General features: G+C 39.7%; 2 protein-coding genes across 16 annotated transcripts; both read right to left on the bottom strand.

Moving 5' to 3' along the window:
- Positions 1 to 1,376: 1,376 nt before the first annotated feature.
- Positions 1,377 to 17,640, bottom strand: LOC111338957 (uncharacterized). 12 transcript variants are annotated; one of them, XM_088733021.1, is made up of 3 exons: positions 11,675 to 13,079; positions 11,484 to 11,594; positions 1,377 to 6,366 (listed from the first exon to the last, which is right to left on the bottom strand). In XM_088733021.1, the coding sequence occupies exon 3, from the start codon at positions 6,352 to 6,354 to the stop codon at positions 5,377 to 5,379; it is 978 nt and encodes a 325-aa protein (XP_088589147.1). In that variant the 5' UTR covers positions 6,355 to 6,366; positions 11,484 to 11,594; positions 11,675 to 13,079; the 3' UTR covers positions 1,377 to 5,376. The 12 variants fall into 12 exon arrangements, 8 of the variants coding, with proteins under 8 accessions (XP_088589147.1, XP_088589146.1, XP_022801263.2 ...); XM_088733020.1 differs by having other exon boundaries at positions 11,504 to 11,594; XR_015991642.1 differs by lacking the exon at positions 1,377 to 6,366 and adding an exon at positions 9,513 to 9,719 and having other exon boundaries at positions 11,675 to 16,162.
- Positions 17,641 to 19,407: 1,767 nt separating this feature from the next.
- LOC148724224 (uncharacterized) lies at positions 19,408 to 25,342 on the bottom strand. Of its 4 annotated transcripts, none has more exons than XM_088733015.1 (2): positions 24,649 to 25,342; positions 19,408 to 21,217 (listed from the first exon to the last, which is right to left on the bottom strand). In XM_088733015.1, the coding sequence occupies exon 2, from the start codon at positions 21,202 to 21,204 to the stop codon at positions 20,191 to 20,193; it is 1,014 nt and encodes a 337-aa protein (XP_088589141.1). In that variant the 5' UTR covers positions 21,205 to 21,217; positions 24,649 to 25,342; the 3' UTR covers positions 19,408 to 20,190. The 4 variants fall into 4 exon arrangements, with proteins under 4 accessions (XP_088589141.1, XP_088589139.1, XP_088589142.1 ...); XM_088733013.1 differs by lacking the exon at positions 24,649 to 25,342 and adding an exon at positions 22,315 to 22,713; XM_088733016.1 differs by lacking the exon at positions 24,649 to 25,342 and adding an exon at positions 22,545 to 22,713.
- Positions 25,343 to 25,428: the final 86 nt, after the last annotated feature.

Below are 25,428 nucleotides of genomic sequence, written 5' to 3'. Positions count from 1 at the left end.
AAAGCGGTACACTACACGCACACCTCTCTGATTCAGCGGTGCGATCGAACAAGCGGTCTGATGTATTGGTCGTGGATGCCAAAGACAATGGCGATAGCTTATGTGTATGTGCCTAATGGGAAATAATCCATCGCCAAGATATAACACTAAAAATATCTCAGGAGAACAGCGCTAATGTTGCTAGCCTAGTTATCTCGTAGAACTTGGTTACAAGTAGTTTATCACACGTACGAAAGAGGAGGTGTAGTTGCGTGGAAGCTAATGGCATGTCAATAAGATCAAATCGCAACTTTGAATTTTTAAAATTGCAGCTCAGCTTTTGGAATTTACGTTTTAATGACATAATATTTCATTTACATTGTTTTTAAAGAAATTTTAGGGAATTTTAGTCCTGTAGAATCAATTGAAATTTCAGTATTATTTATGACAATATTTTGTTTAAGTTATTTATTTATAAAAGGTTTATGACGACAAGACAGTGCAGTCCGGTCAAATCTGGAACTTCCCCAAAGTTCAATTAAATTGAAATCTGGAATCGACCCATTTTTCATTTGAGACGGTTTCTTTTATTTTTGGTGATCTAAATAAAACCGATTGGCTCATCAAATACACGGCAGAATGAATAGCTTTGATTCTTGGGTTAGAAGTTCCTCATTTGTCAAATTAACTGCATTGTTGAGTCTGATCGATTAAGTTTCTACACAGGCCTACTTTGGATGCAGGGCCTTAGTTCGCTAAATATAACAGCAAGTAAAAGACACAGCGCGGAACAGGAGGAAAAATTTCATGAAGACTTACCAAAACATAGACGCATCATTGCGGATTTTGTCTTTTCCTTTACTTTTACTGTAGGCGCTCGAAGGCATTGTAGTGGCATTGAAATCGCTATAATAACTGAAGAAAAACCTCAAGAGTCTATCAAACTCTGAAATGTTAAATAAACGTAGATTTGCTCAAGCAAGTAGTATTGTAAAAGATTGCAAATTATCCCGAAGCTGTAAGTGCTTGTTCGACAATACTTTTTGGGTCACTCCTGAGAATTTGAAGCTAAAATTAAAAACAATTCTCTCAAGCTGGCAATAACCTAAACTCGAGGGGGAGAGGGTAAGTGTCGTTTGTTAACCTTGACTGAGAACTGTACGACAAGAATCAGTTGTAATAGAGTTCCCAGACGTTCTCGAAGTTGTCCATCGCTAATTTGCCTTTTTTTTTTTTTTTTCACGTCTTTCTTGTCTTCGGGAGGTTCATTTCTACCTTTCGTGTCGAGAAACGGTCTATCAGCAGTCCCCTTTATGACGAGCGAGTCCTTCTCTCGAAGTGAAGTTACTTCCGCTTCAATTATGAATTGTTTTTTTTCGAATAAAGACCCTCTCCAACTAGTTAAAACGGCTTTATTCTGACCAGAATTGCGTACAGAGCATTATTTCTTCTACCTTTTTCAATTATCAGCAGTACTATGTTCCTGCCGGGGCGCTCTGCTTCTCCACAGCACCGCACTCCATATCTAGGGGAAGCACTAGCTCCTTTCTTTCCTACGAACCATAAAAACACCAACAAAGACCGATCTCTGGACGGTGAGCTAATATCTGCTGACTGAAATATACTTTTCATGAAAATATCAATCAAAAATGGAGATGTGCAACTTAAATTTCAAGTATTTTATAGCCTTAAATCTACATTTCTTATATTTCATCTCAGAAAATGTGTACAATTTTTTTTTTACAATCTACAAAACTGAAAAATATTTTCTAGATTTCGCTAATTTCGCGCTCGAAAAAATATATGATATATCTGTACAGATCCGACCTGAATCTCCAACCTCATCAAGAAGGATGAAAAATATCTTAGCAATTTACAACTATATTATAGAAAAATTCACTGCCTGACGAGTGAATTCCACGTTAAATTTTACGCGAAAAACCGATATCGCATGAATCGCGAAGCGATGAGTGCGATATCGATTTTTCAAGCGAAATTTAACGTAGAATTCACGAGTCAGGTAGTGAATTTTTCTTGAATCGCATAACAGAATAAAAATAAGAAAACAAGAAATTAAAACGGCAATGTTATTGTTTGTTTTTATTCCGTACGCGCGCCCTTAAGAAAGCCATTTTAAAGTCAACTGTCAGAACTGTCATTGTTAATGGAATGGAAAGCAAGGTACGTCGCTCTCGTTTGAACCGTCGACAATTTTAATTGTACCTCGTGAATTTTTCTTGCATCACATAGCTAAAGCCACCAAATCACTGGGCGAAACCAGATGATTTGTATTTTTGTGCGCGCAAACGATGGAAACCCTTTCAAAGTCAGGTGTCAATATCTAGCGACTAGAGGGAACAAGATATTTTTAGAATGAAAACCACTTTTATTTCAAACTCGTGGAGAAAGCGGTGCCTCAAATTTTACAATCTTCAGTAAAAAATCTAAAAGTACACAATACGGAGTTATTTAAGACAGAGATTTGCCTGCTACCACTCAACTTGGCAGAATGTAGCGCCGACAATCAACAACTAAATGGTCAAATCCTCAAGCGAAATGAAAATTTCAAGCGTTCCGGTATCAAAGCAAGATCTACAAAAAAAACCGGTAAGTGCTTTACAGTTATAAAAAAAAGTGTATTCAAAATATAATGATTAAGACTGGAATTTCTCGGTAAACTCTGGCGAAAAACAGTTCAGTTAAAAGTCACAATTTTAACTCTTTTTCTTTCCTCGCAGGGAGTCGCTCGTTGGTGTCAATGCTGGACTGAAAGTTTATGGAAATATTTACTGGAGAATTATTAAAAGTTACTCCAATAAACATTCCGCCAACTGCTCCTGCCATCAGGTAACTAGAACGACTGGCAGTGCTGTCAAGGTCACTTGTAGCTGCTGTGTTGCTTGGCGTGGCTGAGCTATTGAGAACAATCTCCCGTAAAGCATGACTTGAATAGCCGTTGGTAGTTGTCGTGCTTGGCGTGGGTTGAAAGCGGCCAGCTTATTCGACATTCGCCGCTGTTTTTCCAGAGGATTATGGCTGTAGCTGGATATGGATTCCGGATTGGAGTGGCCAGTGAGCTCTGATATCTCCACTGGGTCGAAATCATCACTGAGCGCTTGGATGACAGTTTTGCGACCACTCGAATTTGTGAATTTGCCGTCTAGTGTTTTTTGAAACCATGTTGTATCTAAAAGAGGCCAGTTCGTCGTCTGTATAGGCTACAATGGTTTGGATTTCGGGAAAAGATACTTGACCTTTTTCGGCATTGATACCTGTTTTGGTTTTCTTTCGTAACGCTTGTTTGGTTTTCCTCGGCGAGAACATCCTCGGAGACCCAGGGGCTGTGAGTCGATTTCAAGTTAAGAGCAGAAGAGCCCCTGGGGACATTGTCTTACAAGACTAGTTCCAAACGGTCGCAGTTGTTCTGGTATCTGATTGGTGCAAGAAAATCTTTGTGTTTTTCTGCCCAATCAGAGTGAAGTGTCCTTTGGAGTCCTTTCGTGTGTTTTAACACGCGCGTATTCAGCAAGCTCTGTTGCTCGCTGTTTGTTTGGACCGTGCGACGAAGCTTGGCCCGAGGTGAAAAGTTTCAGTCTCAGCACACAATGTAAGAGAAATCAATCAGATTGTCCGCAAAATCTTACCGTAAATTACACTGAATACTTTCGCAGGTATCACAAGAGAACGAGTTTAAAAGTTTGCGAGGTTCGTATAAAACATAATGGTTGCAGGCATTGATATGTTGCTTTAAACCTTAGATGAGATGTAAGCCTAAATCTTTCAAGATTTTTTGTATAATTTGCTGTAACTGAAGCTTTTCCAATCCCGTGAAGCTATTTCGTCGCACGGGCCACGCAAGTATGTCGAGCAACTGGCGCTTACGCAACTTTTTGTGCACGCCCGGCCAAAATCTAATATAATCTTCGCTTGAAAAAAAAGAAAAGCTAAACGTTGAAACTTTTGTTTATTAGATGTGGGTAGATAACCCTGTACTAAGCTGACATTTACAATAAAGCAAGCCTGCCCTTTCCATCCAATATTTCTTGGTCTTTGGAATTGTTTTCCTCAATGAAAGCAGCATCGATTCCCAATGATCAAATGTATTTAATTTGGTCTTCAACAATCGACAAAAGAGGTGAAATGACAATGACCAAGGGACTTGAGGAGAATCCGTGGCCTTTCGAGCTCAAGAATTTGAACACTCAACGCAGCAGTTGAAAGATTAAACTTTCTCCAAACCCCTTCGGTAACTGTCCGAAAACATATCTCCTTTCCACGATGTTCTCTATGATTAGTCTTTGTTCAGATTTTAATTAGCTAACCGGAAACACAGCTAAGCTTTCTTTAAGCGCTTGCTGGAGGTCGTCCACGAACTTAACGTTCTCTGCAACTTTGGCCATATTGTAAAGACTTTACTACAAAGCAACGATTAGAGTTTGGCGCGCACAGAAAGCCACCTAAGTGTAAGCGCCAGTTGCTTGACATACCTGCGTGGCCCGTGCGACGAAATAGCTTCACGGGAATGGAAAAGTTTCAGTCACAACAAATTATACAAAAAATCTAAAAAAAAAGATTTAAGCTTACATCTCATCTAACGTTTAAAGCGACATATCAATGCCTGCAACCATTATGTTTTATACGAACCTCGCAAACTTTTAAACTCGTTCTCTTGTGATATCTGCGAAAGTATTCAGTATAATTTCCGGTAAGATTTCGCGGACAATCTGATCGATTTCTCTTACATTGTGTGCAGAGCCTGAAACTTTTCACCTCGGGCAAAGCTTCGTCGCACGGCCCAAACAAACATAGCTAGCAACAGAGCTTGTTGCATATGTGCGTGTTAAAACACACGAAAGGACACTTCACTCTGATTGGGCAGAAAAACACAAAGATTTTCTGGCACCAATCAGATGTCAGAACGACTGCGACCGTTTGGAACTAGTCTTGTAAGACAATGTCTCCAGGGGCTCTTCTGCCCTTAACTTGAAATCGACTCACAGCCCCTGGGTCTCCGAGGATGCGGCGAGAACTGTCGTTTGGCTTTCTTCCCTCGTCTCTGGCATTTTGATTTTTTTCTATGCGTTTTCTCGTACTTTTGAGCGTGAGTGGTGTCCTCCAATTTTCTAAGAATTTCAATTTCAATTCAAAATTTGGAAGACATTTGTTTTCTATAAATTTGTTCATATTTGTTCATATTTTCGTAGTACTAGTTGTATTTACGTTTTCACGTTCGTAACAATAATGTTTGCTCGCGACTCACGTCAGCGATATCGCTTTATGCATTAGTGCGATTCCACGCTAAATACCCTCTCTTCCGGTTGACGTATTGACCAATCAGAGCGCGTGTTTACTTTAAGCTATGCGATTCTTTAAAAAATCGTTCTGGGTCTAAAGTGATCACACTTGATGCCCCTTTCGTGAGGCGGCATTCCGCATCTCTATGAGTGCCTTTTGAAGAACGTGGACAAAAAACGCTTCAACATCAGCAGACATGGGTTTTTCAAACATCTGCATTATCTGTGTGAGAACTCCAAACGCCATTCGGCTAGGTTTGGACTGTATGCCGGGAAATTGTCTGGCCCCCGAGAGGTGGCAAGCAGTCCTCCCTTGTACGATGGTGGTTGGTACAAGCATGGGCTTGGTCACGGAGGGATCTTTCCTCGAGCGTTTAGCAGCATGAATGCCCTCTGACTTTTTTAATGGAACAGTGAATTGATCTGTCGACGTAAACGTCTCATAGTAACTTGGAAATAAAGGATTTTCAGCAGATTCTGTATTCCGCCCAACCACTGAATTAGATGGTTTCACTAAGTTATATCCTTTCCTCTCAAATTCTGCGCCGTAGTCACGGGAATAAGGTTGATGGTTCCTCGCTGTCTCGCTAGGGGTCTGGCTATCCCTTTTTGGGTTGTAACGGTGTAACGAGTCCGTCTGTTGAGAAACCTGAAAATCCTCTTTTGAGGTATAAGGGGGCAATAAGTTCTGCTCATCAATATCAAAACGACCACAGAAACAAGGCTGAGGTCCCATGTCACCCATCTGTCCCTCCAGAAACCTCTCAATCTCGGCTATATCGTTCTCGAGCTGTTTCTCTGCATTGTTGTCTAGAATGGCTTGATTTAAGGACACTGTATTGCTGCCATTATTATTTTGCAGGACGCTAGCAGTCTTGTCGCCTGAAGCCCCAGTGGCATGATTGTTCGGTTTGTCTTTTCGAGATGAGCTGACATTCCTGGTTTGTAACTTAAAGTTCACGCATTGTGGCAAGACACAGAAAATGTCCTCGCAATTTTTCCCATGAACACCATATTCGAGATTCTTTTGAAACACTGGGGTACTACTCATGACCAGCGGTATATGCTGAAGTCTTTTCATGTTGCAAAATACCTATAACAGAAAAAAGTGGTATCCTGTCAATTCGCCACCAGAACAAACTCGCCACCACAAAACCCGCCACCACTCAAAGAGAAATCGATATCGTTACCGGTGGCGATTTGACTTAAACGTTATGTGCAGCCTCTCGTGTGAAACTCACATCAAATGAAAGCCTAGATGTAGTAGTGTACTACGAGAAGAGAAAGGGACTCAGAAATTTGGTGTAGCGTCTCAATAATGGAACGTTAAACGAACTAAAACATGTTGATATCACGGAGATTATGATCAGTTTGCGAACAGCGAAACCAGAGTTATATTCGCCAAGTGTTATGAGTGATTTCGGCCGATATGAATGAAATCGTCTGAAATTTACATCATATAAATGCTAAGAAGTCGAAGTATATTACGAAATTAACTGTCCCTGTCTGAGAAAGTGTTCCAGGGGCCAAAAGCTGTGGTTAACCGATTAGGCTGAAACTTGGCATAAAAGTTGAGTGTGATAAGATATTTCAAAAGCCATTTTGGCTCACTTCTCTGACTGTTTGTTCTGGAGTTTCAGGGGGGGTCCCATTTGTGGGCTATAGAGCACCAAAAATTTATCTCTCTAGGTGGCATTTTGAAAGTGCTATAAAACTTCATAGGTAAATTGTGCTGCCAAATGAATTTGACCATGGACTCTACTATAGTGGAGCTTTTACTTCATAAATGCACCTTTGTTCTCAAGCGATTAGACAGAGAGGGGCCTGGGGCTAAAGTTAGGTCAAATTTGAGGTCAAAACCACTACCCAAAATTGCTAGTTTTCAAAAAACCATCATATTCACCTGCCTTCTTGCATAACTTTCATACCAAATCCAGTATGCAATTTAGTGACCCATTTATCAAAATCAATTGAGAAAAATTTGGCTTAATGAGGTTTGTTAAGTTTTTGGCACAAACTCTCTATGCCCCTCTAAGGCCAAGCAAAATGGAATTTTGAGCATAATTCATGCTATAAACACACCAAATTCTTGACATAAAGCCTTTGTTTTGTACTTGGTGAGTGAAAATAAAACATTAAAGCCAAATCAGTGTCATTATTTAGAAATACCTCGACTCATAGCTTACAAAAGCCTCTGATTAGCACTACAGACACCAGGGTTTAGCAAAATAAAGGTAATTTTTTTCTTTGAAAACCTAGTATCCATCACAGAGCACAATTGATGATGTTCTCACCTAGATATGCCAATCTTTTTAAAGATGCTTGAATTTCCTCTGATTTATATTTTTCAGGTCATACTTACATACATACTATACTCACAAGCATGCAAGGTCTCTATATTTTGTCAGGCCCATTTTTTTATGCAGTATGAAATGAGCTTAATGAAAACGACCGTTAACAGAAGATCTACGTTTAAACTTTTGATAGCTCTGCTAGCTCTTGTGAATACGCATGATGGCGTCAGTAAAAGAGCAGGATGATACATACAAGTTGTATGGAGTAGCGTCCAGCTGACTTGTGATCCATCCGATTTCCCTGGTACGTTAGAGCTGTATAAATCAAATCATCCGGCAGTAAATGAAAAATCCACAGCTAGGAGAGCTGGATAACAAATAGTTTGTGTTGCAGTTTATGTGAAACATGCCATGCAACGCCTCGGGATGTGATTGTTATTGTAACGACTGGCCCACCATGTTGGATGTGAAACTCAGTGAGAGGACTGGACCAAGTCGAGGAGTCACGCAGCCTTCACTGAGTTTTGAGTGACGGGGTTTGTTGACTATCACTTGCGGCAATCACCGGAATTTGCTAACTGTAGAAGAGGTTCATAATACCGCGGCTTACGATTAGCACTACCTATAATTTCAACGTCAAAAAAAACTCGCACAGTGACTGTGGTTGACCTAGTTTTTGTTTTTGCAACACCTTGGCTAATCTTCCCTTGGCAGAGAGTTCGCAAAAGTTGAAATCTTCATACAAAAGAGAATTGGAAAACAACCAAACTATTTTTGAAACATGTGTCCTAAACCCCTTTCATAGGAAAAACAATGAGGAAAATTTTTTTCGGATATGAACTTGAGAGGACCGCTCCTAGCGAGAGTGGCACTTAAAAAGCCATTTGCTACATTTATGCGCGTGTATGAGCCCTTTCAGATATTTCGAATGACCTGTACTTGTAGCTTTGGTATCACCCGGTCTTTCTCTCGCTCCAGACGCAACTGACCCTTTGTACTTGTGATTTAACCAAGCAGTCATGTCATTATCTCAAGAAAACAAAGGAGTCACTCCTGTTTCGTGCAGAGCCTATGACGCGGCACCGCACTGATCATTTACCCCTCCAAAGGAACAAAACACCATCGTAAAAATCCTTAAACTTCTTATCGCCACACTTTTAAGACTTGATAAGGACACAAACATTTACGCTTGAATAGGGGAAGGAATGGAAACCCGGTCCAGTCCTAATACTCTCACGTCCAAAATGGCGAGCCCAATTGGCATCATCTCACGTCTCGTGTGGAATATTTCATTTAAACAGCAACAATAATTATTTGTCGTCCATCTCTTCTAACTTTGGATTCCCTCTTTGGTGGATGGTTCCATTTATTCAGTTCTAAAGTACCTAAGATCTCTGGTGGATCACAAGTCACCTGGACGGTGCCCACTGCGGTACGTAAGCTTATATATGCATGGTCATGCTCGCTAAGTGCAAGAAGGCAGGTGAATGTTATGGTTTTTTGCAAAATAGCAATTTTGCGTTGTGATTTTAACCTCAAATTTGACCTAACTTTAGCCCCAGGCCCCTCTCTGTCTAATCGCTTGAGAACAAAGCTACATTTAAGAAGTAAAAGCTCCACTATAGTAGAGTCCATGGTCAAATTCATTTGGTAGCACAATTTACCTATGAAGTTTTATAGTACTTTCAAAACGCCCCCAAGAAGAATGAATTTTTGGTGCTCTATAGGCCACAAATGGGACTCCCCTGAAACTCCAGAACAAACAGTCAGAGAAGTGAGCCAAAATGGCCTCTGAAATACCTTATCACACTCAACTTTTGTGCCAAGTTTCGGGCGAATCGGCTAACAAGCACTTTTGGCCGCCGGAACACTTTCTCAGACAGGGGCACTTAAAAACGCGTTCAAATGCAGCGAAGTTTACTCAAACAGACTTTGGCTTCCTTGCTTTGTTCGGTATACCCTTTATTTCAAGCACAAAGAATGTCGACGTTAACTTTCACACGATTCGCAATCAAATCTAATGAAACTTATATCATACGAAAGGTTCCATCTTGAAGTTTACTTATCTTTTAGTTTTTACGATGCGAAATTAAGAGTGCGAACAAATACGGCAAAATTCTTCAGAAAGCGACTTGGCGTCCTCTAGGAGTCCCTGAAGAGCAAACAGATCAAACTTATAATTAATTAGAATAATAAGTAGCAAGTGAGCGATGTTCCTTCTGACGGCCGCATTCGTTCACTCCTTAAAACAGAGGATTAACTAAGCAAAGAAAGGACGCCAAAGTCTGTTTGAGGAGACTTCGCTGTATTTGTGCGCGCTTTTAATTTCGCAATATACTTCGACCTCTTAGAATTTTTATGAGGTAAGTTTCATACGATTTCATTCATATCGGCGGAAATCACGTGGCGAAAATTACCCGGTGAATATCATTCTGGTTTCGCTTCTGTTCGCAAACTGATCATAATCTTCGTGATATCAACATATTTTATTTCGTTTAATGTTCCATTATTGAGATACTACACCTTTCCCTTTTCGCAATATACTACTCCATCTTAGCTTTCACGTTTAAGTCAAATCGCTACCGGTGGCGATTCCCTTTGAGTGGTGACGAGTTTTGTGGTGGCGAGTTTGTTGTGGTGGTGAGTTGACAGTAAACCGAAAAAAATAAACAGATCTTGTCGATTAATTTCCTGAAATCTTCTCATTGCGTTTGGATCAAATAAGACTGAAATCTAAAATAATCTTATGGATGGGTCGATTCTTAAGAGCAAGGCCGTTTACACTGCCGGGTCTAGTTCCAGTTTCTTTGGCATGATGCGACCAAAGGTACCGCCACTGCCCCTGTCGCCAAATTTTGCTGGTTTTAATCGATGCTCATGAGTGAAGAGAGGCAAAGTAAGTGATCCAATTAGACAACCATATGTCTCCAGATTCTGATTAGCTCTGAGCTATCCGTCAATCCATCAGAGACTCTCCGTGTTCTGTACTATCTATTTCTATCAGTTGACAAAAGGACTTAATTTCAGTGTTCGCGTACCATAATAACAGACGGGTCGCAATAGGATGATTTGAATTCTTTTTAACGTTTCGCAGTGAAAAAGAAAACTTGGTGGTGGTTGCGTCCAACTGATAAGTTTAGGCCTTGCGCCCAAATTTAGCAATGAACAAATACGTCAATCACAGAAATACAACGCGGCTGAATTCAACGCGTTCAAACCGAAATTTAAGCTACTATTATGCAAAGTTCCACTAGTCAGGCAATCAGTCTTCCTGTAGCGAGAAGATTGTATTATATAGCTCTAAAACTAACACAAACACATTAGTAATTTGGATATATCAACAAAGTTGAAATGGTAAATTGGCCACCGTAACGATTACAAAAGCTGACGTTTCGAGCGTTAGCCCTTCGTCGGAGCGAATAGAGGAATTGTGGGTTATGTGTGCTTTTAAAGGCAGAAAATGGAGATACGTTATTGGTGGGAACATGGCAATGAGAAAAACATGAATAAATTAGTGGAATGAAAAGCGTTCGTTGATCCCTGTGGGATTTAGACTGCCGGTTTGAAAGATGAGCTTTTGTTCAAGAGTTTTACAGCTTTCCGTGCTATCTAAGTGTAAGGAAAGACCGCAGATTGCCATATGTTGCTTAGAATGATTAGGTAAATTAAAATGTCTAGCGACTGGTTTCGATGTGTCCTTGTCATTCCTTTCCACGTCTCGAAGGTGTTCTCGGAATCGGTCACCTAGTCTTCTGCCTGTTTCGCCGATGTATATCTTTTTGCAATAAGTGCAAGATTACATTGGCGGAGGTGCACGTGAAGTATACCTGGGAAATTCCTGACAATTCTTTATCCTTTTTAGACATCAAAGTTTCAATTGAAGGTAACGGTTTATGCACTAGTGTGTATTACAAACCTACAGACTCGCATAATTACTTGTTATATTCGCCTTCGTGTCCATCTCACGTTAAGAATTCCATTCCTTTTTCTCAGTTTTTAAGACTTTGTCGTTCATGTAGTGATGACTCTGATCAATGGGAGGAATTAAAAAAGAACTCGTTATATCGGCTCTTAATTCGTTGTGATATGCATGGAAATAATAATTACCTTATTCACTTTCTAAAAATATCGTTGGCACAGCAAAGATTTCCTCTCCCTACAGGCACACTCTGATCTCCATTCAGAGCCTCTTGCTCGTTGATATGAGCTCTCCTCGAAATTGTCATTGTCATAAATTCACTATTCTAGGGAACTTTCCAGACCCCAAAATTTTCGAGAAAGATCAGCGATGTGACCTTATTTTCTATTATGGGTATAAGCATATTATGTGACAATATTGTCACTTACTTAAAATACACTAGGTCATGACACTTAGACGTATCAAGAAATGGTCTATTGTTCCGGCTCAAATTCACACAGTAAGAAGTAATCAATAGTCCTTTTGTTCTTTGTAGCGCTGAGGGACTTTGGCCGAAGCGACGAGAAAAAGTTCGTGACTAGTCGGAAAAAATTTTTTGGCATCACAATTTACCTATTTTGGAAGAGTAGGTAGCGCATATTTGCACACGACAGATAAATTGTCACCGGAGTACCCCAAGGGAAAATTAAACGCTGATTTAGCCGCTTCGGGGAAGTGGGTAGCGTAAATTTGTCTGATACAATGTATATATGAAGTTCATATATTTTGAACTGCGGTATTAGACACGTATGATGCACGATCCTCCTGCGAGGATCGTGCATCATACGTATGTAAATTTGTCTCGTCGAGTCAACTCTCAATGGTCTACCCCAGGAAAAAATTGACCGCTAATGTGGCAGTGCACACATCGAGAATTCAAAATACGTTATGTGTCTCATTCAGACCACCTCTCCCCGTATAAATCTTTCTCCAGAAATTGTCATAGTTCTAAGCTAAAGTCGTCATAGTTCTAAACTAAAGTCTAGTCTTTCCGAACGTTAAAATTTCCTGCTTGTATGCTAATCGGAAGCTTCCACAAATCCCTCGTTTGTTCTAAAGTTGATGCGCCATTGTTCAAAACTGGTCATATAGGGTCATTTTTCGCCTGTCTAACAAAGCCTATTGTTATCAAATTTGAGCCACTTTTCTTGATACGAAAAGTTTTCTGAGGCTTTATATGGGAGAACGGGAGGTACTTACAATGCACGCATTTTCCGTCCTGTCATGCCGCCCACGTTTCCTTTTTGTTTTTAATTTTTCCTCTTATCACTTTTTTTCCCTAACTCGATTGTTCTAAGACTTCGCTACATTTAAAAGAGCTCATGAAGAGCTGAGTGGGAGGAAAAGCGGAGATGGCGTTAGTACGTAATAGAAACTAAAGGATCTTGTTACAGAACTAATTTTTCTTTGTATCAGGTTTCTCTATCGTAAGGCATGAAAATCGCTTTTATAGTTTGCAGGCGTACGTCACAGTTTGTTTTCAAGGTTCGTCCAATGCACTCGGTTTTTGACCGAGTTTCCTTTGTGTTTTTTATTTTCAATTAACAAATGGTAAACACCACAGCGTACACTATTGAGTTATGGATGCACGCGGGGGTTGCTAAGCACGAAAGAAGCGTAAGAGTCGCTCGAGGCGATAGCCGAGAGCGACTTTAGCTTCTTGAGTGCTTAGCAAACCCCCCAAGTGCATCCATAACTCAATAGTGTACGCTGTGGTGTTTACCATTTGTTTTATAACATAACCTTCATACATTGTAGCGAAAGAGTTCCCTTTTATTTAACAAATCTTACGCAACCAGAAAAAACAAGCGCGCGGGGAAAAATAGTCTTTGCATTTGCTTACGTCAGCAGCGTACACCCATGGGCAAATAGGGGACGCTAAATTGACCAATCAGAGCGTGCGCTTTACTTTGGTTATGTTATAATAGGTAATAGAAACTAAAACAACAAACCACAACGCCCCCAGGAAAACAAATGCAAAAATCTGATGATGAGGAATCTTGTAAAAATCCAATGTTCCTTTGCGTTAGGTTTTATTCTTTATCGTAAGGCATGAAAGTTGCTTTTTATAGTTTTCAGATTAACTCCCTCAATTTTCGCCTCTTATGCACTCTCAAATTCTGTCATTTACTTAAGTCTTTTGTTATGAACTACCGAAACTACAAGTGTTTGGGAACCACTGCTGGTTAAGTGCTGGGGAATTGTTAAAGCCTGTTAGATTATCTTGTAATCCTTAAGCGAGTCTTGCGGGCCTTGGTTTGTATGTGCTGCAAGACCATGTGCTGCAAGTCTCGTGAGTTGTTTTTGATTAGCATTCTAAAAATATGTTAACTCTGCCAAGGTAATTTACCCCGTAAGCTCAAACATGCTTACCGATAGGGTATTTAAGAGCATGCACACTTAGAGCTGAAAGGGTAAAAGAGAGACAGGGTCTTAGAGAGTGAAAATGAGTTCCTTTACTGACTCCTGGTGCCTCCCGTTTGTTCGTGGCACTCGAGCTAGTTCACCCCGACAGTCCAACATCCTTATATTGGGGAGACGTTCATCAGTGTTAAGATGAAAAGTTTTTTTCGTTATCAGTGCCGATTTTCCCTGGTACTTGGTGACAAATTTTCTTAGATTGTGTTTCCATGCCTCCGAATTCAAAATCGGCTCGTTTTCTCTAGCAGATTTCCTTCTCAACCGCATGGTTTGAAGTTGGCGGATTCAAAGATTTCGACCTCATCAAGTACCGAATTGCCACAGAGGGAAGGGCAAGCGGAACATGATATTTAATGAATGGATATCTGGTTGACAAGCCCAAACACGTTTCATATGCGATTCACAGATACGCGATACAATTACTAATTGACTTTCATTAGGCTTTAGATGATGTCATCTTTAGATGATGTCATTGATTTGCGCCTCAAAATTTCATGATTAAACTCAAATTAGAGTACATGTTTCATTAAAGTAAATTCTCCATAACTCTGAATTGTTTCTACTTTTAGTGCAATGAAAATAACAAATGGTGTCTGACATGTTTCAAAGGCCTGCGGGCCAAGTCTGTGCGGTCGAAGTTAACCACTAGAGTGGAAAACGTCAAAAACAATGAAGAAAAAGAAACAATCTGAATAAGCCGAAAGAAGGAGAAGAAGAATCGAGCCTTTACTTGACATGTTTCTAAAAAACATAGATCTTCGTTTAAGCTATCTAACCAAAGTTTGACTACGCGAAACCCTTGTCTACCAGCACATGAAGGTTCCACAGAGTTTGTTCCTGATAACAAAACATTCATCACACGATTAAACTTCTGAGTAAATAACAAGATTTGCTCTCCGCAAAACTATTTCCAATTGTCTTTCTCGGTTTTAAAGGACGAGGAGATTTGACTGTGTGGTAGTCTATGTTTATGCGAAGTATAATAGAATATTAATTACCTCGTGTTATGTCTTTCTTTCTGATGCGCGCACTCCTAATAAAGTCGAAGGACAGAGGAGACAACAAGGACGTGATAGAAACCTCTACTCTGAGCTACCTTCGTTGAATTTACTGCCTTTATAATAACGACTTTGCAAATTTATATCGAACTTTCTGGAACGCAATGATGAGTCTTCACGGCTGGTAATTAAGAACGGTGCCGACGCCTTACGATATTTTCACGCCTTACCATATTATCACGCGTTACGATATATGCCTCCGAATTCAAAATCGGCTCGTTTTCTCTAGCAGATTTTTCTCAACCGCATGGCTTGAACTTGGCGGTTAAAAAGATTTCGACCTCATCAAGTACCGAATTGCGACAGAGAGAAGGACAAGCGGAACATGCTTTTTAATGAATGGATATCTGGTTGACAAGCCCAAACACTTTTCATATGCGATTCATAGATACGCGATACAATTACTAATTGACTTTATTTAGGCTTCAGATGATGTCATCTTTAGATGATGTCATCTTTAGATAATGTCATCGATTTGGGCCTCAAAATAGAGCATCTTCACTTAGAGGGTTTAGAGCACGAATTTTGCATTGTATAAGGCCACAAGTTCCATAGGGTGCAGGGCTGATGTTTTCAATAAATTAAATAATCTTCTTGTTTTTGATTAATAGAGAATGAAACTCAAACTGATTAACAAAGGACGCAATCATTACGCAATACAAACAACTAAAAGTTCAAGGCCAACATAAAATAAGCAGAAATAAAACAAAATGGCTTCATGCGAATAGATTAACAATATGTTTGATTTGTAAAATAGTTTCGTTTCTCGAAAAAGAGTTAGAAGATTTTATTGTTCCCGTATTGGTAGGGAATTATTACAGCGCTCGTTAAAAAACGCTTTCGACTACTGACACAAATAGTCGAGTATTCGGCGTACAATACGCTATCAAAATATACGTGAGCCTCCAGATACGTTTTATAAATTGGATACTTGAGAAATTATACTTAAAGACATTAAGAAAACAAAAGAGAAAAGAGCAAAATGTCGGTAAAAAGGTGAATGCTTTGAACTTTGTTGTATCAACCATATATCGGTTTTAGTAAGGGCCTATTCGCACTAAGCGAAATTTTGTTTGTTTTGGAAAAAAAAATTTCGCAAGTGCCACCAAACTTCGAAGATGCCGTCAACTAGATTTGAAGGCCTACAAATTTTTGTCGGGCGAGAAAATCTAAATCCTTGACAGATACCCTTCGACTGGTCATCATATTTCAAATTTCTACGGAAAAACAGTTAAAATCATCGACGTCCGGTTGAACAGCTGAGTTGAAGTCTCGATGATCCGTAAAAGCCGAGTCCTCCCCAACAAAAACAAGAAGTAATTGTTGAATAGCCACAGTCAGGTTTTTCGTGGCAAGCAAACAGCAAAAAAGGGCATTTAAAACATTTCGCGGAGACATTTTGCTTTGCGATCAGTCATTGACCGGAACGACATAAAAGAAAACGCACTGTCACGAAATCTCGATTGATTGACATTTATGGTTTCACGAATGAACGCTATTACGAAAACAAAAAATTCGTCGTTACAAAGTTTTCAATTTTTTGGCCAATACCAAACTAAATTTTTCAGTGTAGTGTGAACAGGGCCTAATCTTTGAGAGAGTTCGGCGTCTTTAGACGTATTTCATTACTTATTTACTTTATCTAAAGACGACGAGTGCGACCGGGATATTTTCACAAACTTTAAAGAAGCCGGTTTCTTGCCAAGCAACATTTACCGCACCTTGTTTATTTCAGTAGTGTTCGCAAAATCATTCACACTTTCAAATCCATTAAAAAAACGGCAAACAATTTGTTTGGAGTTTCCTGCAAACAAAGTTGTCGTCTTGTTTTTAGTACGAACGTGCTGCAAAACAAGGAAATTTCACGGTTGAGCAATAAAGGTCCTGATATTCGGTCAAGCCATCCAAATGTTTGTCGTGCAAACGTGCTGCAGAAAAAGGACATTACATAGTTGAGCAATGAAAGTCCTGATGTTCCGTCAAGCCATCCAAATGTTTCTTTCTCCGTGCGACCGGCCCTCTAAATACACTTAAAATGCCGTCTGATCCATCATCACGGAAACTATCTTATAATGCGGTTACTTGTTCCTCGGTTTTATTTTTATTTATTTAGTTTTAATTAGGATCACATACAGTTGCTAACATATGTATGTAAGCACAGGGCACCCACACAAGCGGTGTGTCTGGTCGTTTGTTCGAAATATAAAGAAATGTATGGGAGAATATTGAAAGTCGTAATATCGTAAACTTACTCAAAGAATGTCTATGTTAAGGCTCAAAATAAATGTAAACCTACCTCACTTGCCGTGTATTGTCATTTCTATGGTTCTAAATGACGAATTTGAGCGATTTGGTAGATTTCGCGATGACTGTTACTCTACTGTATAAGAAGGAGACAAGGGTGGAAAGCTCATTTTCGACCGCTCCGCTTTCGAAGCCGATTTTAACCCAGAAATTGGAATTGCTCGGCTTCCAAATCGAACACCAGATAAACCAAATGGTTGACACTTCTTCTCGTGACATTCAATCGAAGATCCATTCAAAATCCAAACGCTAACCGCCAAAAAACTTTCGAGAAATGCAGCTTTCCAAGCGATCGGCATCCGCGGCACAGATTTGGTGTGCAAGGGAGCAACCGTCACGCTGTTTGCTCCACGCTGATTGGATTATGGTAAACGATGCCCTGTTTCAAACGCCTCATGTGAGAGGGGAGTCAGGGACATATTCACGCCGGCGATTCATCTACTGACTAGACGTTCCTCGGGGTCATCTTACATGAGGATTCAGTTCCTCTCTGATGGCAGCCTTTTGTATTGATTATTACAATAAAGTTGTTTATAAATATGAATAAGTTTACGATACTACGTCTCTTCAATATTCTCCCATACATTTCTTTGTATTTCGAACAAACGACCATACACGCCGCTTATGTGGGTGCCCTGTGGTGTTCCCACAGATCGTTTGTAATAAGTAGAAATCGCTTCAGCAAAGTTAGTTAGTTTAAGTGTCATTTCTTAATGATTCTGCCGTAGATTGCTCTGTACTTTCCATACGGAAGCGAAAAGGGATAATCCCAAAATATTTTTGACATCCGACGAAATCTTTTGGCGAAGGAACGTTCGAGTAATGGGCAGAATTTCTGATCGTATTGTATGTCAGACCATCGAATGAAGGATGTATTATTCCACAATTATTTCATTTTACAGTATTTTGGTGTCTAGTTTTCGAGATAAATCATGCGGTCGTATCTTAGTATCGTAGCCATCGGATAAGTTTTAAGCACTAAAGATTGAATTTAAATCACTAGCGAATGATATTTTCAGTACAAATGGCTCCCCGTGGATGAGCTAATTTCCTACATGACATCATCGCCCTGTCTCTGCAACTAAATTCACCATTTTGCCTGCGCCGATTGTCATTCAGGTATAATATTTCTTGCGTGAAGCGATGTTTTAAGAGTAGCAGTTAAATGTCAAGGGTAGTGGATAATACCACTCAAAAGACTTCTTAGTCCATGAAGCATTAAAGGAAGTCCACTATAATGTACATTCCGGAGTGATCGGGATGGTATTATGACAGAATACTTTTAAAATCCATTTGACCGCTATGTATTACTGACAACCCCCGATGTGTGCATGCTAAAAACTGACAAGAGCTGAAACTGCTGTCGGCTAGAAACGACTTTAAATCGGGCTAAAGACGCTACGATGCCTCATCATTTTCTTGTCGAGTTACCGTTGCCAGGGGAATGTATTCAAATTTCAGGTATCCCTTTCACTCCCACGAACTAAGTTTCAATTTGCCTTACAGTCTGACATACATTTACTGCTCTTTAACTTTCTCAATTTAGTGTTGGGTGAAACAAAATATCTCCTAGATTGAATTTCCTTCTTCCTGTCATTGTCCTGTTAAGAGTGTACTAACACTGAAAGGAATAATCCTTTTCAGCGGCACACTGGGAGAGAAAGGTTTAAATTTTGGCCCATGCCTCCATTCATTGCTTTAGTCGCTATTGCCTTTTTCATCGGCAGCCAGAAAACAACAGAGATATCAATTAGGCTCGACATGAATCGCTAACGCTTGGAAAGACTCGTTCAGCTAAATGAACCGTGGAGTTTCCCTTGCCACCCAAAAAATGTACGTGCTTGCTGAAACCCTGAACAGTTCACAGATCACAGCTCAAATTACTCAGCTTCCTGCTGAGTAATTTGCCAAATTTGGCTTCCTTTGAAAATCTTTATTGTTCAATTTTTTCTAAATACCTTACATGCAGTTTGAAAAAGGAAAGGGGATTGTTTTGGCTCAGTTAGTTTGACGATTAGATCTAACGTAAATCACGTCTTTGATTAAAATAGCTATTTTGTTCATATACAGAAAAAGCAATAAAAAGAAATTATATTCCATTTATTTTTCATCTCATTTATTTATTTCTCCAAAACTTAGCAAATGATAATACAGAATTAGATACAAGGTGAGAAAGTAAGTAAAAAGTATAAAAATTTCAATGAAAGAAAACTTACAGTACAAAACTACACCACCTAAGGAGAAGAGAGGGACTCGTCTAGATTTAAACTAATATTGTGCCCCTTAAGCTACAGAAAAAATAGAAAAAAATCAAATATAGTCTATATGCTCTCGGAGCTAGAAGAAACGCGGCCATCGTGCTCGCCGGCAGCTAACCATTCGCGAGAGTTCGAAAGTTATACCGTCAGCTTTACCAGTTGGCTTACCTCCCTACAGTCGAAAGATTTAAGCTAAAAAAAATCTAAGCAAGAAAGAACATAACCTGCTCACTAAAGCCTAGATAATTTCCACTTTGTCACGACGTAAACCTAACCTGACCTACAATAAAGCTTTATTTGAAGCAAACAAAAGGTCGTCGTTGTCGCAGTTTCCGTTTTCTACCACCAGTCATATACAATCAATTTGATACGTCCTGCAATTCCTGCCGCATCGAAACTGTATACAGGACCTTTCCCAGCCCCTTACATTTTTGTTCGCCGGGGGAAGGGGGTTACAGCTCATCCTACACTTTCTCTCCCCTCCTCTCGATGTGAGTCAATTGATTAACGACATTGACTTTTCCTGAACAGGATAAAGGATACCCTAAAAACACGAGACCGTGATCACGTGACCTGAACTGATGCATTGATGCATTTTACATACCCCGATTCATTTGCAAGTTTTTAGTGCTTACAAACTGGTAACGGGTCAAAATAGGCAAACTTAATACTATCTCGCGTGACTGCTTTTCGTATATCTCTGAGTGCCTTTTGAAGGACATGGACGAAAAAGGCTTCAACTTCTGCAGACATGGGTTTTTCGAACAAATGCAATATCTGTGAAAGTACTCCAAATACTTTCCGGGCTGGTTCACGCTGCATGCCAAGAAGTTGCTCTGTGGTGCCTGGGATGTGGCAAGAAGTCTTCTCCACGTTGGTAGTCGATACAGTCGTCGCGAAATCTGTCCGTGTGCGTTTAGCAGTGTGCCCACCTTGGGAAGTTTTCTGAGGAACAGCAAATTCATCTGTTGACATGAACTGCTCATAGTAACTAAAAAAGAGAGGGTTTTCATCGGATTCTGTACTGTGTATAAGATCACAAGGCTCTTTGAAAGTAGCTCCTCCCCTCTTAAATAAGTCGTCGTACTCGGGGGGGTCTGGTTGGTGTTTTCTCGCCTTCTCACTTGATATCTGTCGAGGAAACTGAATATCGTCCCTTGAGATATAAGGAGGAAATGAGTTTGTCTGTGTAGGAATCTGACAATCCTCTCTCGCGGCGTAAGGTGGCGAAGAGTTTTGCTGATCAATCTCAAAACGATTTCTAAAATTAGGCTGAGGTCCTAAGTCAACCTTCTGTCCCTCAAGAATCCTCTCAAACTCCTCTATGTCATCCAACAGCTGTTTTTCTGCATCGTGGTCCAGAATGGCTCGATTAAGGGACATCAGCTTGCCTCCATTATTATTCTGCCGGGTGTTAACGGCTGTCTCCGAAGAAGCTCTGTCCCTGCCGTCGACGTTGCATTGTTTGTCTTTTTGAGGTGTATTGATATGCCTTGTTTGCAGCTTAAAGTTCACGCATTGTGGCAGAACACACAGAGCGTCTGAACAATTCTTTCCGTGAAAAGCATCATCAAAACTCTTTTGAAACGCTTGTGCCGTATGCTGCATGACCTTGGGAAGGTTCTGAAGTCGGTTCATGTTGGTGAAATATCTATAACAGAAAAAATAAAATTATATGAATGTATATTCGTATGAAGTTTCACCTTTTTAACCCCCAAGAGTGACCAGCATCTAATTTCTCCTTAAAATATCACCCCTGAATCACACATTCCGGTCAGGAGAATACAGGAAATGATCACCAACTAAGGAAGTGTTAAATTGTTCGACTAATTCTCCTTGTCGGTCCCTCACGAAATGTATAGAGGACAGTATGGAGAACAGATGTTATGGTGTAGAGGATTAAAAATAAACAACCGTCTCCACGCCACAAGTGCAGAAGCATGTTCATGCCGGCCAGTTGATTAACAGTGCGAGAGAAACATGGAGTCAAATATTTTACACGTTATGTAGATGGTTCATATGAAGAAAGGAAGTTAATGTCATGTTTCTCAAATGGCTGAGCCTCCAACAATCACGTAATCTATACTAACGAGTTTATTTTTATCCAAATTTGCGTAATTAGTATTAACACAGGTATTATCTACCGCAAGCGACCTATTATGGTCAATTTGATACGTTCAATTTTGTCCCTAGGAAATTTCGGTCTTGTCAATCGAGATGTTATCTCATGATCGCTCCAAATTTCATGATTAAACTCAAATTAGAGTACATGTTTTATGAAAGTAAATTCCCCATAACTCTCTGAATTGTTTCTACTTTCAGTGCAATGAACATAAGAAATGGTGTCCGACATGTTTCAAAGGCCTGCGGGCCAAGTCTGTGCGGTCGAAGTTAACCACTAGAGTGGAAAACGTCAAAAACAATGCAAAAAAAGAAACAATCTGAATAAGCCGAAAGAAGGAGAAGAAGAATCGAGCCTTTACTTGACATGTTTCTAAAAAACATAGATCTTCGTTTAAGCTATCTAACCAAAGTTTGACTACGCGAAACCCTTGCCTACCAGCACATGAAGGTTCCACAGAGTTTGTTCCTGATAACAAAACATTCATCACACGTTTAAACTTCAGAGTAAATAACAAGATTTGCTCTCCGCAAAACTATTTCCAATGGTCTTTCTGGGTTTTAAAGGAGGAGATTTGACTGTGTGGTAGTCTATGTTTATGCGAAATATAATAGGATATTAATTACCTCGTGTTATGTCTTTCTTTCTGATGCGCGCACTCCTAATAAAGTCGAACGACAGCGGAGACCACAAGCACGTGATAGAAACCTCTACTCTGAGCTACCTTCGTTGAATTTACCGCCTTTATAATAACGATTTTGCAAATTTATATCGAACTTTCTGGAACGCAATGATGAGTCTTCACGGCTGGTAATTAAGAACGGTGCCGACGCCTTACGATATTTTCACGCCTTACCATATTTTCACGCGTTACGATATATGCCTCCGAATTCAAAATCGGCTCGTTTTCTCTAGCAGATTTTTCTCAACCGCATGGCTTGAACTTGGCAGTTAAAAAGATTTCGTCCTCATCAAGTACCGAATTGCGACAGAGAGAAGGACAAGCGGAACATGATTTTTAATGAATGGATATCTGGTTGACAAGCCCAAACACTTTTCATATGCGATTCATAGATACGCAATACAATTACTAATTGACTTTCATTAGGCTTCAGATAATGTCATCTTTAGATGATGTCATCTTTAGATAATGTCATCGATTTGGGCCTCAAAATAGAGCATCTTCACTTAGAGGGTTTAGAGCACGAATTTTGCATTGTATAAGGCCACAAGTTCCATAGGGTGCAGGGCTGATGTTTTCAATAAATTAAGTAATCTTCTTGTTTTTGATTAATAGGGAATGAAACTCAAACTGATTAACAAAGGACGCAATCATTACGCAATACAAAGAACTAAAAGTTCAAGGCCAACATAAAATAAGCAGAAATAAAACAAAATGGCTTCATGCGAATAAATTAACAATATGTTTCATTTGTAAAATAGTTTCGTTTCTCGAAAAAGAGTTAGGAGATTTTATTGTTCCCCTTTTGGTAGGGAATTATTACAGCGCTCGTTAAAAAACGCTTTCGACTACTGACACAAATAGTCGAGTATTCGGCGTACAATACGCTATCAAAATATACGTGAGCCTCCAGATACGTTACATAAATTGGATACTTGAGAAATTATACTTAAAGACATTAAGAAAACAAAAGAGAAAAGAGCAAAATGTCGGTAAAGAGGTGAATGCTTTGAACTTTGTTGTATCAACCATATATCGGTTTTAGTAAGGGCCTATTCGCACTAAGCGAAATTTTGTTTGTTTTGGAAAAAAAAATTTCGCAAGTGCCACCAAACTTCGAAGATGCCGTCAACTAGATTTGAAGGCCTACAAATTTTTGTCGGGCGAGAAAATCTATCGTCCTTGACAGATACCCTTCGACTGGTCATCATATTTCAAATTTCTACGGAAAAACAGTTAAAATCATCGACGTCCGGTTGAACAGCTGAGTTGAAGTCTCGATGATCCGTAAAAGCCGAGTCCTCCCCAACAAAAACAAGAAGTAATTGTTGAATAGCCACAGTCAGGTTTATCGTGGCAAGCAAACAGCAAAGAAGGGCAATTAAAACATTTCGCGGAGACATTTTGCTTTGCGATCAGTCATTGACCGGAACGACATAAAAGAAAACGCACTGTCACGAAATCTCGATTGATTGACATTTATGGTTTCACGAATGAACGCTATTACGAAAACAAAAAATTCGTCGTTTACAAAGTTTTCAATTTTTTGGCTAATACCAAACTAAATTTTTCAGTGTAGTGTGAACAGGGCCTAATCTTTGAGAGAGTTCGGTGTCTTTAGACGTATTTCATTACTTATTTACTTTATCTAAAGACGACGAGTGCGACCGGGATATTTTCACAAACTTTAAAGAAGCCGGTTTCTTGTTTATTTCAGTAGTGTTCGCAAAATCATTCACACTTTCAAATCCATTAAAAAAACGGCAAACAATTTGTTTGGCGTTTCCTGCAAACAAAGTTGTCGTCTTGTTTTTAGTACGAACGTGCTGCAAAACAAGAAAATTTCACGGTTGAGCAGTAAAGGTCCTGATATTCGGTCAAGCCATCCAAATGTTTGTCGTGCAAACGTGCTGCAGAAAAAGGACATTACACAGTTGAGCAATAAAAGTCCTGATGTTCCGTCAAGCCATCCAAATGTTTCTCGCTCCGTGCGACCGGCCCTCTAAATACACTTAAAATGCCGTATGATCCATCATCACGAAAACTATCTTATAATGCGGTTACTTGTTCCTCGGTTTTATTTTTATTTATTTAGTTTTAATTAGGATCACATACAGTTGCTAACATATGTATGTAACCACAGGGAACCCACACAAGCGGTGTGTCTGGTCGTTTGTTCGAAATATAAAGAAATGTATGGGAGAATATTGAAAGTCGTAATATCGTAAACTTACTCAAAGAATGTCTATGTTAAGGCTCAAAATAAATGTAAACCTACCTCACTTGCCGTGTATTGTCATTTCTATGGTTCTAAATGGCGAATTTGAGCGATTTGGTAGATTTTGCGATGACTGTTACTCTACTGTATAAGAAGGAGACAAGGGTGGAAAGCTCATTTTCGACCGCTCCGCTTTCGAAGCCGATTTTAACCCAGAAATTGGAATCGCTCGGCTTCCAAATCGAACACCAGATAAACCAAAAGGTTGACACTTCTTCTCGTGTCATTCAATCGAAGATCCATTCAAAATCCAAACGCTAACCGCCAAAAAACTTTCGAGAAATGCAGCTTTCCAAGCGATCGGCATCCGCGGCACAGATTTGGTGTGCCAGGGAGCAACCGTCACGCTGTTTGCTCCACGCTGATTGGATTATGGTAAACGATGCCCTGTTTCAAATGCCTCATGTGAGAGGGGAGTCAGGGACATATTCGCGCCGGCGATTCATCTACTGACTAGACGTTCCTCGGGGTCATCTTACATCAGGATTCAGTTCCTCTCTGATGGCAGCCTTTTGTATTGATTATTACAACAAAGTTGTTTATAAATATAAATAAGTTTACGATACTACGACTCTTCAATATTCTTCCATACATTTCTTTGTATTTCGAACAAACGACCAGACACGCCGCTTATGTGGGTGCCCTGTGGTGTTCCCACAGATCGTTTGTAATAAGTAGAAATCGCTTCAGCAAAGTTAGTTAGTTTAAGTGTCATTTCTTATTGATTCTACCGTAGATTGCATCTGTACTTTCCATACGGAAGCGAAAAGGGATAATCCC

This window comes from Stylophora pistillata, chromosome 9, assembly GCF_964205215.1.
Source record: "Stylophora pistillata chromosome 9, jaStyPist1.2, whole genome shotgun sequence".
In the NCBI taxonomy this organism is placed as follows: domain Eukaryota; kingdom Metazoa; phylum Cnidaria; class Anthozoa; order Scleractinia; family Pocilloporidae; genus Stylophora; species Stylophora pistillata.
This window is presented reverse-complemented; position numbering and strand designations above follow the sequence as displayed.